This window comes from Oncorhynchus nerka, linkage group LG15 (genome assembly GCF_034236695.1).
Source record: "Oncorhynchus nerka isolate Pitt River linkage group LG15, Oner_Uvic_2.0, whole genome shotgun sequence".
Classification (NCBI taxonomy): Eukaryota; Metazoa; Chordata; class Actinopteri; order Salmoniformes; family Salmonidae; genus Oncorhynchus; species Oncorhynchus nerka.
The window spans coordinates 99,635,740-99,649,272 of NC_088410.1; the positions used below are offsets into that span (position 1 = coordinate 99,635,740).

General features: G+C 43.5%; 1 protein-coding gene across 1 annotated transcript in view; it reads right to left on the minus strand.

The window, feature by feature from the left end:
* Window positions 1-8,042: 8,042 nt before the first annotated feature.
* The window catches only part of LOC115120214 (metabotropic glutamate receptor 7-like), a 398,512-nt gene continuing 393,021 nt past the window's right edge, over window positions 8,043-13,533 (minus strand). The window contains exon 10 of the mRNA XM_065000748.1: window positions 8,043-8,387. Within this exon, the coding sequence (XP_064856820.1) occupies window positions 8,043-8,387 (345 nt within the window). The remainder of the gene's footprint in view (window positions 8,388-13,533) is intronic.

A 13,533-nucleotide genomic window follows, 5' to 3' on the forward strand; every position in this document is an offset into this window, starting at 1 on the left:
GACACTGTATTGCTAGCAATTTGTCTGGAAAATGCTCAACGATTCACAGGATGTAATACATTATACAACGGGGGGTTGGAATTCCCATTGTTAGAGCCTAATCAGCACATGATATAACAAACCTGATAGAGGGCCAGTCAGCCCTGTGACTATATTCAGGATGCAGCGGTGCCTCTTGTGTCTTATTGCTTTTATTGAACTTTTATCAACATTTAAAAAAAATCAATGAATTACATATTTTCATTAAAAACATTATTTTTGATGAATCAATTCATACAATTTCATTCTTCCACCAGAAGACATAGTCCGGACAGAAATATGGTTGTTAGTTCTGTCGGTCATGTTGCTACAGACGCGACCCAGTCGTTTTTTATCATTGCGTAGTTGCTATGCAAAAGGACTGGTCGTCCGTTCCAAACAAAATGGTTGCCATGCAGGTTGTTCACGTTCTTGTCACTTGCTAGCTAGCTAGCCAACTTTAGCTAACTCAGTCAGGTCGCATATTGAACCTGGAATGACAGTCCACAAGCTGCATTTTCCTGTGCTACAGCATTCGTTCTATTGGCATATACTTGGACATGTACACTACCGTTCAAAAGTTTGGGGTCACTTAGAAACGTCTTTGTTTTTGTCCCGCTTTTCAAAACTAGATGCTAGGCAAATATTAAACCCCCTGTACCAAACTAAATGCTAGGCTAACATTAACCCCCCCCCCCTGTACCAAACTAAATGCTAGGCTAACATTAACCCCCTGTACCAAACTAAATGCTAGGCTAATATTAACCCCCCTGTACCAAACTAAATGCTAGGCTAATATTAACCCCCCTGTACCAAACTAAATGCTAGGCTAACATTAACCCCCCGTACCAAACTAAATGCTAGGCTAATATTAACCCCCCCCTGTACCAAACTAAATGCTAGGCTAATATTAACCCCCCTGTACCAAACTAAATGCTAGGCTAATATTAACCCCCCTGTACCAAACTAAATGCTAGGCTAATATTAACCCCCTCCCTGTACCAAACTAAATGCTAGGCTAACATTAACCCACCCCCCCTGCCTCATTTCTACGGATTTATACAAAATAAATGTCGATAGAAAAACTACACGAAATCCAAATAGCTTGTGGTCTTTCCAGTTAGCTGTGTAGTTGGCTAGCTAGCGAGGGGGAAAGAGCCTTCCATATCAACCATTTTTTGTTTGCCATAGCAACCTGCAAATCATTGATTAGTTATAATTCGGTAACGCAGTCTCTTTCACTCTTCGAGGGTTGATAGACTGATATACTGGCATTAAATAATTTTTAACTGAACTACAAATGTATTGGGGATGTATGGGACGGACTGTGATGGAGTAGTAGTAGAATGAGTGCAGTGCATGCCATGTCTATGATGTTCCCCTGTACCCTTAGATCAAGGTATAATGTAGAGTTCTAATGTTCACCTGTACCTTTATATCAAGGTATAATGTAGAGTTCTAATGTTCACCTGTTCCTTTAGTTCAAGTTATAGTGTAGAGGTCTAATGTTCACCTGTTCCTTTAGATCAAGGTATAATGTGGAGGTCTAATGGTCCTCTGCAGCTTTGGGCATTGGGTTCTCCCATTCCCACTCCAGATCTGAATAAACTGGGCATTGGGTTCTCCCATTCCCACTCCAGATCTGAATAAACTGGGCATTGGGTTCTCCCATTCCCACACCAGATCTGAATAAACTGGGTATTGGGTTCTCCCATTCCCACTCCAGATCTGAATAAACTGGGCATTGGGTTCTCCCATTCCCACTCCAGATCTGAATAAACTGGGCATTGGGTTCTCCCTTTCCCACTCCAGATCTGAATAAACTGGGCATCGGGTCCATCCATTCCCACTCCAGATCTGAATAAACTGGGCATCGGGTCCATCCATTCCCACTCCAGATCTGAATAAACTGGGCATCGGGTCCATCCATTCCCACTCCAGATCTGAATAAACTGGGCATCGGTTCCATCCATTCCCACTCCAGATCTGAATAAACTGGGCATTGGGTCCATCCATTCCCACTCCAGATCTGAATAAACTGGGCATTGGGTCCATCCATTCCCACTCCAGATCTGAATAAACTAAAGATCTGAATAAACTGGGCATTGGGTTCTCCCTTTCCCACTCCAGATCTGAATAAACTGGGCAATTCCCAAGATCTGAATAAACTGGGCATCGGGTCCATCCATTCCCACTTCAGATCTGAATAAACTGGGCATTGGGTCCATCCATTCCCACTCCAGATCTGAATAAACTGGGCATTGGGTTCTCCCATTCCCACTCCAGATCTGAATAAACTGGGCATTGGGTTCTCCCATTCCCACTCCAGATCTGAATAAACTGGGCATTGGGTTCTCCCATTCCCACTCCAGATCTGAATAAACTGGGCATTGGGTCCATCCATTCCCACTCCAGATCTGAATAAACTGGGCATTGGGTCCATCCATTCCCACTCCAGATCTGAATAAACTGGGCATTGGGTTCTCCCTTTCCCACTCCAGATCTGAATAAACTGGGCATTGGGTTCTCCCTTTCCCACTCCAGATCTGAATAAACTGGGCATTGGGTTCTCCCTTTCCCACTCCAGATCTGAATAAACTGGGCATTGGGTTCTCCCATTCCCACTCCAGATCTGAATAAACTGGGCATCGGGTCCATCCATTCCCACTCCAGATCTGAATAAACTGGGCATTGGGTCCATCCATTCCCACTCCAGATCTGATAAACTGGGCATTGGGTCCATCCATTCCCACTCCAGATCTGAATAAACTGGGCATTGGGTTCTCCCATTCCCACTCCAGATCTGAATAAACTGGGCATTGGGTTCTCCCTTTCCCACTCCAGATCTGAATAAACTGGGCATTGGGTTCTCCCTTTCCCACTCCAGATCTGAATAAACTGGGCATTGGGTTCTCCCATTCCCACTCCAGATCTGAATAAACTGGGCATTGGGTCCATCCATTCCCACTCCTGCTATTTCAGTCCTTGGCCTTTCTGTATGATGTTTTCAAATATTTGCTTTCGCACTGGCAGTGGACGTGGGAATGGGGGGAACCATTTTTCTCTCTTTAAGGATGATATCTCTTCACAAATATGTTTATTTATAAAAGTGTTAAATAAATAAAAATATATTTTATATTTAGTAGCCACCCTTTGCCTTGATGACAGCTTTGTACATTCTTGGCCATCTCTCAACCAGCTTCATGAGGTAGTCACCAGGAATGCATTTCAATTAACAAGATGTGCCTCCCTAATTTGTGTAATTTCTTTCCATCTTAATGTGTTTGAGCCAATCAGTTGGGTTGTTACAAGGTAGAGGTGGTATACAGAAGATAGCCCTATTTGGTAAAAGACCAAGTCCGTATTATGGCAAGAACAGCTCAAAGAAGCAAAGAGAAATGACAGTCTATCATTACTTTAAGACATGAAGGTCAGTCAATACGGAACATTTCAAGAACTTTGAAAGTTTCTTCAAATGCAGTTGCAAAACTGATCAAGCGCTATGATGAAACTGGCTCTCATGAGGACTGGCACAGGAAAGGAATCACCAGAGTTACCTCTGCTGCAGAGGATAAGTTCATTAGAGTTAACTACCCCTCAGATTGCAGTCCAAGTAAATGCTTCAAAGAGTTCAAGTAACAGACACATCTCAACATCAACTGTTCAGAGGAGACTGTGTGAATCAGGCCTTCATGGTCAAATTGTTGCAAAGAAACCCCTACTAAAGAACACCAATAATAAGAAGAAACTTGCTTGGGCCAAGAAACAGCAGCAATAGACATTAGACAGGTGGAAATCTGTCCTTTGGTCTGAGATTTTTGGTTCCGACCGCCGTGTCTTTGTGAGACACAGAATGGGTGAATGGATGATCTCTGCAGGTGGTTCCCACCGTGAAGCATGGAGGAGGAGGTGTGATGGTGCTTTCCTGGAGACACTGTTTGTGATTTATTCTGAATTCAAGGTACACTTAACCAGTTTGGCTTACACAGCCTTCTGCAGCGATACACCATCCCATCTGATTTGTGCTCAGTGGGACAATCATTTGTTTTTTTAACAGGACAATGACCCAACACACCTCCAGGCCGTGTAAGGACTATTTGACCAAGAAGGAGAGTGATGGAGTGCTGCATCAGATGACCTGGCCTCCACAATCCCCCGACCTCAACCCAATTGAGATGGTTTGGGATGAGTTGGACTGCAAAGTAAATGAAAATCAGCCAACAAGTGCTCAGCATATGTGGGAACTCCTTCAAGATTGTTGGAAAAGCATTCCAGGTGAAGCTGGTTGAGAGAATGCCAAGAGTGTGCAAAGCTGTCATCAAGATAAAGGTTGGCTACTCTGAAGAATCTCAAATATAAAATATCAAATCTATTTTGATTTGTTCAACACTTTTTGGTAACAAAAAAATTCCATATGTTTTATTTCATAGTTTTGATGTCTTCACTATTATTCCTCAATGTAGAAAATAGTCAATAATAAAGAAAAACCCTTGAATGAGTAGGTTTATCCAAACTTTTGACTGGTACGGTGTATGATTTTGTTGTCAGGATTGTCAGGATTCATTTACACTTCAAGGCACTTCAAGTACAAGATGCGTTTTCGAATACCTCCAGAGGTGGTCAGGAAGATCTAATCAAGGTGTCATTTGATTGTGCACACATTTTGTCAGAACAAGTGTAAACAATCAGAATGTGGACAAGATCAGGACAAGGGACGGTATGAACAGGGCTAAAGTAAAGCTTGTTGGAGGACACATCCATTCTTATAGAATGTGTCTCAAATGGCATTCTCTTTCCTTTATAGTTCATCCTCCTCTTGACCAGATTCTGGATCTGGTCAATATAGGGATTAGTGTGCCATTTGGGATGAACCCATTTTCTTCTTCTGTATGACCTAGCAGCATCCATTTTGTAAATGGTCCTCTTTCACATGCTATTTTACAACATGGTCTCATTATGTCCAAATAGTGACATTTAACCATTGTAGTTATATGTCCCCCTATGCTGCAGATGAGTGAGGTAAAACATTATTTGCAGTTATTCAGTTGAATTAAATCAAACCCTTATACACTGACACTATTATAAGGATCACATTGATACCATCCATGCTATACATCTTCAGGTTGCAGATTTTAAAAATTAAAACAAAACAATAACATGTTATCATATCGGCGGAGATACTTTTAAATACATAAAAAACTGGTAAACCATTTCAGTTATAAACAGATGAAGATAAACTAATAGTGTGGTAATGAGTGTATCTGCAGATTGTCACCCTGTGTTCCATTGAAATGATAAAATGTGTTAAAAAAAAAGTATATTTTTTAATTAAGCATGCAAACAACCGAACCGAGGTCTGCATCCCAAATGGCAACATATTCCCCATATAGTGCACAACATTTTTTTTTTCCAGCAGCAACTGTTCAAAAGTAATGCACTGTATAGGGAATACGCTTAGATCTGGTACAGAGCCATAGTGTGCTGCACATTTGTTTAAACAATAAGCCAAATATGTTTAAATATTTCCAGTAATTATACCGTACGTAGTTGTCCCAGAGTGGGTGAGTGTGAGGAGTTCATTTGTACCTCCGGTTGGGTGCTCTCTCTCTAAAATCAGAGATGGTGACTACAGATTCTCTCCAAGAGCAGATAGAGGGGTAAACCAAGACGAAACGGTCAGCAGCAAGAGCATATTCATTTAGATAGCAGTGGTTGAAGTAGAAACAAAATGCTGGTCGAAGGTGCTCTCAGACCATATTCACAAAGCGTCTCAGAGAAGGAGTTTTGCCTGTTAAATCATGATGATCAACATCCTCCTACTAGATCAGCATCCTCCTCCCTGATCAACATCCTCCTCCTAGATCAGCATCCTCCTACTAGATCAGCATCCTCCTCCTAGATCAGCATCCTCCTACTAGATCAACATCCTCCTCCTAGATCAGCATCCTCCTAGATCAGCATCCTCCTACTAGATCAGCATCCTCCTCCCTGATCAGCATCCTCCTACTAGATCAGCATCCTACTCCTAGATCAGCATCCTCCTCCTAGATCAGCACCCTCCTACTAGATCAGCATCCTACTCCTAGATCAGCATCCTCCTCCTAGATCAACACCCTCCTCCTAGATCAGCATCCTCCTAGATCAGCATCCTCCTCCTAGATCAGCATCCTCCTACTAGATCAACACCCTCCTCCTAGATCAGCATCCTCCTACTAGATCAGCATTCTCCTACTAGATCAGCATCCTCCTACTAGATCAGCATCCTCCCTGATCAGCATCCTCCTACTAGATCAGCATCCTCCTACTAGATCAGCATCCTCCTCCTAGATAGCATCCTCCCTGATCAGCATCCTCCTACTAGATCAGCACCCTCCTCCCTGATCAGCATCCTCCTACTAGATCAGCATCCTCCCTGATCAGCATCCTCCTACTAGATCAGCATCCTCCTACTAGATCAGCACCCTCCTCCTAGATCAACATCCTCCTACTTGATCAACATCCTCCTCCCTGATCAGCATCATCCTACTAGATCAGCATCCTCCTACTAGATCAGCATCCTCCTACTAGATCAGCATCCTCCTCCTAGATCAGCATCCTCCTACTAGATCAGCATCCTCCTACTAGATCAGCATCCTCTTCCTAGATCAGCATCCTCCTACTAGATCAGCATCCTCCTCCTAGATCAGCACCCTCCTCCCTGATCAGCATCCTCCTACTAGATCAGCATCCTCCCTGATCAGCATCCTCCTACTAGATCAGCATCCTCCTACTAGATCAACACCCTCCTACTAGATCAACACCCTCCTACTAGATCAGCATCCTCCTCCTAGATCAGCATCCTCCTCCTAGATCAGCATCCTCCTACTAGATCAACATCCTCCTACTAGATCAGCATCCTCCTACTAGATCAACACCCTCCTACTAGATCAGCATCCTCCTACTAGATCAGCATCCTCCTACTAGATCAGCATCCTCCTACTAGATCAGCATCCTCCTCCTAGATCAGCATCCTCCTCCCTGATCAACACCCTCCTACTAGATCAACACCCTCCTACTAGATCAGTATCCTCCTACTAGATCAGCATCCTCCTCCTAGATCAGCATCCTCCTACTAGATCAGCATCCTCCTCCTAGATCAGCATCCTCCTAGATCAGCATCCTCCTACTAGATCAGCATCCTCCTCCTAGATCAGCACCCTCCTACTAGATCAGCATCCTCCTACTAGATCAGCATCCTCCTCCTAGATCAGCACGCTCCTCCTAGATCAGCATCCTCCTCCTAGATCAGCATCCTCCTAGATCAGCATCCTCCTACTAGATCAACACCCTCCTCCTAGATCAACACCCTCCTACTAGATCAACACCCTCCTACTAGATCAACACCCTCCTACTAGATCAGCATCCTCCTCCTAGATCAGCATCCTCCTACTAGATCAACACCCTCCTACTAGATCAACACCCTCCTACTAGATCAGCATCCTCCTCCTAGATCAGCATCCTCCTACTAGATCAGCATCCTCCTCCTAGATCAGCATCCTCCTCCTAGATCAGCATCCTCCTACTAGATCAGCATCCTCCTACTAGATCAGCATCCTCCTACTAGATCAGCATCCTCCTAATGGATCAACATCCTCCTACTAGATCAGCATCCTCCTACTAGATCAGCATCCTCCTCCTACTAGATCAGCATCCTCCTCCTAGATCAGCATCCTCCTACTAGATCAGCATCCTCCTAATGGATCAGCATCCTCCTACTAGATCAGCATCCTCCTACTAGATCAGCATCCTCCTCCTAGATCAGCATCCTCCTACTAGATCAGCATCCTCCTAATGGATCAGCATCCTCCTACTAGATCAGCATCCTCCTCCCTGATCAGCATCCTCCTACTAGATCAGCACTCCAAGTCTTAGAACAACACTCCTACTCCTAGATCAACACTCAATCTCCTAGATCAGCAACATAGTCCTCTATCATTACCCTACTCCTATAAGCACTCCTACTAGATCAGCATCCTCTTCCTAGATCAACAATGAATCTCCTGGATCAACACTCCTACTCCTAGATCAGCACTGCTACTCTGAGACTCTTTGTGAATACGGGCCCTGGTTTGGTGATACTTACTGTTTGGATCAATGTTTTCACACAATTCCGTCTTGGCCTCTCCATTGGGCCTGTCACTGGTCTTGTGTGAGAGGCGTGTGGTGAGGGACGCGGCCGTCACCACCGCCTTGAAGCTCCTCTTCCTCTTCTGGACATTAAGCTCCGGGTGGAAGATGATGACATAAACTTTAGGAATGTAAAGCATCCCCAAGGCCACCGAGGCACTAAGATTCATAGAGATACAGAGGGTGGTGGTCTGGATATATAGCTGGAGAGAGAGAGAGAGAGGAGGAGAATTAGTGGTGGCACTAGAGGCACTGAGATTCGTAGAGATATAGAGGGTGGTGGTCTGGATATATAGCTGGAGAGAGAGAGAAGGAATTACCAAAACACTGGTTGAAGGTGGTGGGAGGATTACAACACAGAACTGTCAGAGAGAAGAATGGAGGTGGTGGGAGGATTAGAACACAGAACTGTCAGAGAGAAGCATGGAGGTGGTGGGAGGATTACAACACAGAACTGTCAGAGTGAAGCATGGAGGTGGTAGGAGGATTACAACACTGAACTGTCAAAGAGAAGCATGGAGGTGGTGGGAGGATTAGAACACAGAACTGTCAGAGTGAAGCATGGTGGTGGTTGGAGGATTAGAACACAGAACTGTCAGAGAGAAGCATGGAGGTGGTGGGAGGATTACAACACAGAACTGTCAGAGAGAAGCATGGAGGTGGTGGGAGGATTACAACACAGAACTGTCAGAGAGAAGCATGGAGGTGGTTAGTAAAGTAATTGCCTTTCCACGACACTTTAAACACAGAAGATATCTGCTTAACATATAACCAACATGTGTATCTGTCTCTCTGTGACCACCGATAACGTTGACTACAATTACAAAGTTGGCCATGTCTTTACAATTGTTACAAATATGCTTCAAATTAAAACGGAGGTGACTGCATTAAAGACAAATACAGTATACATAGGCCTTCCCAATATTGAGTTGCCCCCCCAAGGTGTCGAAAGCATTCCACAGGGATGCTGGCCCATGTTGACTCCAATGCTTCCCACAGTTGTGTCAAATTGGCTAGATGTCCTTTTAGTGGTGAACCATTCTTGATACACCCGGGAAACTGTTGAGCGTGAAAAACCCAGCAACGTTGCAGTTCTTGACACACTCAAAACTGGTGCGCCTGGCACCTACTACCATATCCCGTTCAAAGGCACTTAAATCCATGTCGAAATTGTCTCGAGACTGAAAAATCCTTCTTCAACCTGTCTCCTCCCCTTCATCTACATGTCTCCTCCCCTTCATCTACATGTCTCCTCCCCTTCATCTACATGTCTCCTCCCCTTCATCTACACGTCTCCTCCCCTTCATCTACACAGATTGAAGTGGATTAATCAGGTGACATCAATAAGGGATCATAGCTTTCACCTGGATTCACCTGGTCAGTCTATGTCATGGAAAGAGCAGGTGTTCTTAATGTTTTGTCCACTCAGTGTATTTGAATCATATTTAGATACATTTCTTGTTCCAATCAATTGAGTCCTATTTTGCTAATTGCAGGCTAGCCTACTGTCATTTTGCCTCAATATATTTCACTATGTGTAACAACATGTGCGCAATGACGTGCCAAATCTGTGATTTACCACAATATCATTATTGGGTTAGCATTAGAATAATCCGCCTGAATATAGGTGGTAATATCTCTCTAGGAGCTGATCCGTTGTCAGTATTGTAGAGTAATTGGGGGCGGCAGGTAGCCTAGTGGTTTAGAGCGTTGGACTAGTAACCGAAAGGTTGTAAGATTGAATCCCCTGAGCTGACAATGTAAAAATCTGTCGTTCTGCCCCTGAACAGGCAGTTAACCCACTGTTCCTAGGCTGTCATTTAAAATAGGAATTTGTTCTTAACTGACTTGCCTAGTAAAATAAAATAAATACAATTTTAAGGTAAGATTTGAATGGAAAAAGCTAATCTGAGAACAGCGCTGCCTTTCTTGCCGATCCTATCGGTATGGACACGCTAGTGAACATTAGCTCTGCGCAGTGTTTCAGGGGAAACTCACATTACACTTTCGGTCATTGTAGGAAACGATGATTCTCAGGAAACCAAAACCCATAACAGGATTGTGGTGCCAAGCAGAGACGCATCCGTTTCCAGGCTGTGGAATGACATGGCAGAGGATCTACAGTAACTCCCAACCTTCTAATGAAAGCCAGGAAACTGGCCATAAGGCCACTGAGTTGGTCTGCATGGAGATGCTGGGTCCATAGAATTAAAAGCAAGGAAACTGGCCATAAGGCCACTGAGTTGGTATGCATGGAGATGCTGGGTCCATAGAATTAAAAGCCAGGAAACTGGCCATAAGGCCACTGAGTTGGTCTGCATGGAGATGCTGGGTCCATAGAATTAAAAGCCAGGAAACTGGCCATAAGGCCACTGAGTTGGTCTGCATGGAGATGCTGGGTCCATAGAATTAAAAGCCAGGAAACTAGCCATAAGGCCACTGAGTTGGTCTGCATGGAGATGCTGGGTCCATAGAATTAAAAGCCAGGAAACTAGCCATAAGGCCACTGAGTTGGTCTGCATGGAGATGCTGGGTCCATAGTTGAAGATTAAAAGCCAGGAAACTGGCCATAAGGCCACTGAGTTGGTCTGCATGGAGATGCTGGGTCCATAGAATTAAAATGAAACTGGCCATAAGGCCACTGAGTTGGTCTGCATGGAGATGCTGGGTCCATAGAATTAAAAGCCAGGAAACTAGCCATAAGGCCACTGAGTTGGTCTGCATGGAGATGCTGGGTCCATAGAATTAAAATGACCACAATATAATTACCACAGTATAATTACCACAGTATAATTACTACAGTATAATTACTACAGTATAATTACTACAGTATAATAACTACAGTACAATTACCACAATATAATTACCACAGTATAATTACTACAGTATAATTACTACAGTATAATTACTACAATATAATTACTACAGTATAATTACTACAGTATAATTACCACAGTATAATTACCACAGTATAATTACTACAATATAATTACTACAGTATAATTACCACAGTATAATTACCACAGTATAATTACTACAATATAATTACTACAGTATAATTACTACAGTATAATTACCACAGTATAATTACTACAGTATAATTACCACAGTATAATTACTACAGTATAATTACTACAGTAGAATTACTACAGTATAATTACTACAGTATAATTACTACAATATAATTACCACAGTATAATTACCACAGTATAATTACTACAGTATAATTACCACAGTATAATTACTACAGTATAATTACTACAGTATAATTACTACAATATAATTACTACAGTATAATTACTACAGTATAATTACCACAGTATAATTACTACAGTATAATTACTACAATATAATTACTACAATATAATTACTACAGTATAATTACTACAGTATAATTACCACAAGGAGCTACCTACCACAATTCCATGGGTGGAACAACTGCATAGTGATAGATGTAGCATGGTGGGTGTGGCTAGCTCCTACTATAAATGTGTAACATGTAGCATGGTGGGTGTGGCTAGCTCCTACTATAAATGTGTAACATGTAGCGTGGTGGGTGTGGCTAGCTCCTACTATAAATGTGTAACATGTAGCGTGGTGGGTGTGGCTAGCTCCTACTATAAATGTGTAACATGTAGCGTGGTGGGTGTGGCTAGCTCCTACTATAAATGTGTAACATGTAGCGTGGTGGGTGTGGCTAGCTCCTACTATAAATGTGTAACATGTAGCGTGGTGGGTGTGGCTAGCTCCTACTATAAATGTGTAACATGTAGCGTGGTGGGTGTGGCTAGCTCCTACTATAAATGTGTAACATGTAGCGTGGTGGGTGTGGCTAGCTCCTACTATAAATGTGTAACATGTAGCGTGGTGGGTGTGGCTAGCTCCTACTATAAATGTGTAACATGTAGCGTGGTGGGTGTGGCTAGCTCCTACTATAAATGTGTAACATGTAGCGTGGTGGGTGTGGCTAGCTCCTACTATAAATGTGTAACATGTAGCGTGGTGGGTGTGGCTAGCTCCTACTATAAATGTGTAACATGTAGCGTGGTGGGTGTGGCTAGCTCCTACTATAAATGTGTAACATGTAGCGTGGTGGGTGTGGCTAGCTCCTACTATAAATGTGTAACATGTAGCGTGGTGGGTGTGGCTAGCTCCTACTATAAATGTGTAACATGTAGCGTGGTGGGTGTGGCTAGCTCCTACTATAAATGTGTAACATGTAGCGTGGTGGGTGTGGCTAGCTCCTACTATAAATGTGTAACATGTAGCGTGGTGGGTGTGGCTAGCTCCTACTATAAATGTGTAACATGTAGCGTGGTGGGTGTGGCTAGCTCCTACTATAAATGTGTAACATGTAGCGTGGTGGGTGTGGCTAGCTCCTACTATAAATGTGTAACATGTAGCGTGGTGGGTGTGGCTAGCTCCTACTATAAATGTGTAACATGTAGCGTGGTGGGTGTGGCTAGCTCCTACTATAAATGTGTAACATGTAGCGTGGTGGGTGTGGCTAGCTCCTACTATAAATGTGTAACATGTAGCGTGGTGGGTGTGGCTAGCTCCTACTATAAATGTGTAACATGTAGCGTGGTGGGTGTGGCTAGCTCCTTTTCACTATAAATGTGTAACATGTAGCGTGGTGGGTGTGGCTAGCTCCTACTATAAATGTGTAACATGTAGCGTGGTGGGTGTGGCTAGCTCCTACTATAAATGTGTAACATGTAGCGTGGTGGGTGTGGCTAGCTCCTACTATAAATGTGTAACATGTAGCGTGGTGGTGTGGCTAGCTCCTACTATAAATGTGTAACATGTAGCGTGGTGGGTGTGGCTAGCTCCTACTATAAATGTGTAACATGTAGCGTGGTGGGTGTGGCTAGCTCCTACTATAAATGTGTAACATGTAGCGTGGTGGGTGTGGCTAGCTCCTACTATAAATGTGTAACATGTAGCGTGGTGGGTGTGGCTAGCTCCTACTATAAATGTGTAACATGTAGCGTGGTGGGTGTGGCTAGCTCCTACTATAAATGTGTAACATGTAGCGTGGTGGGTGTGGCTAGCTCCTACTATAAATGTGTAACATGTAGCGTGGTGGGTGTGGCTAGCTCCTACTATAAATGTGTAACATGTAGCGTGGTGGGTGTGGCTAGCTCCTACTATAAATGTGTAACATGTAGCGTGTTGGGTGTGGCTAGCTCCTACTATAAATGTGTAACATGTAGCGTGTGGGTGTGGCTAGCTCCTACTATAAATGTGTAACATGTAGCGTGGTGGGTGTGGCTAGCTCCTACTATAAATGTGTAACATGTAGCGTGGTGGGTGTGGCTAGCTCCTACTATAAATGTGTAACATGTA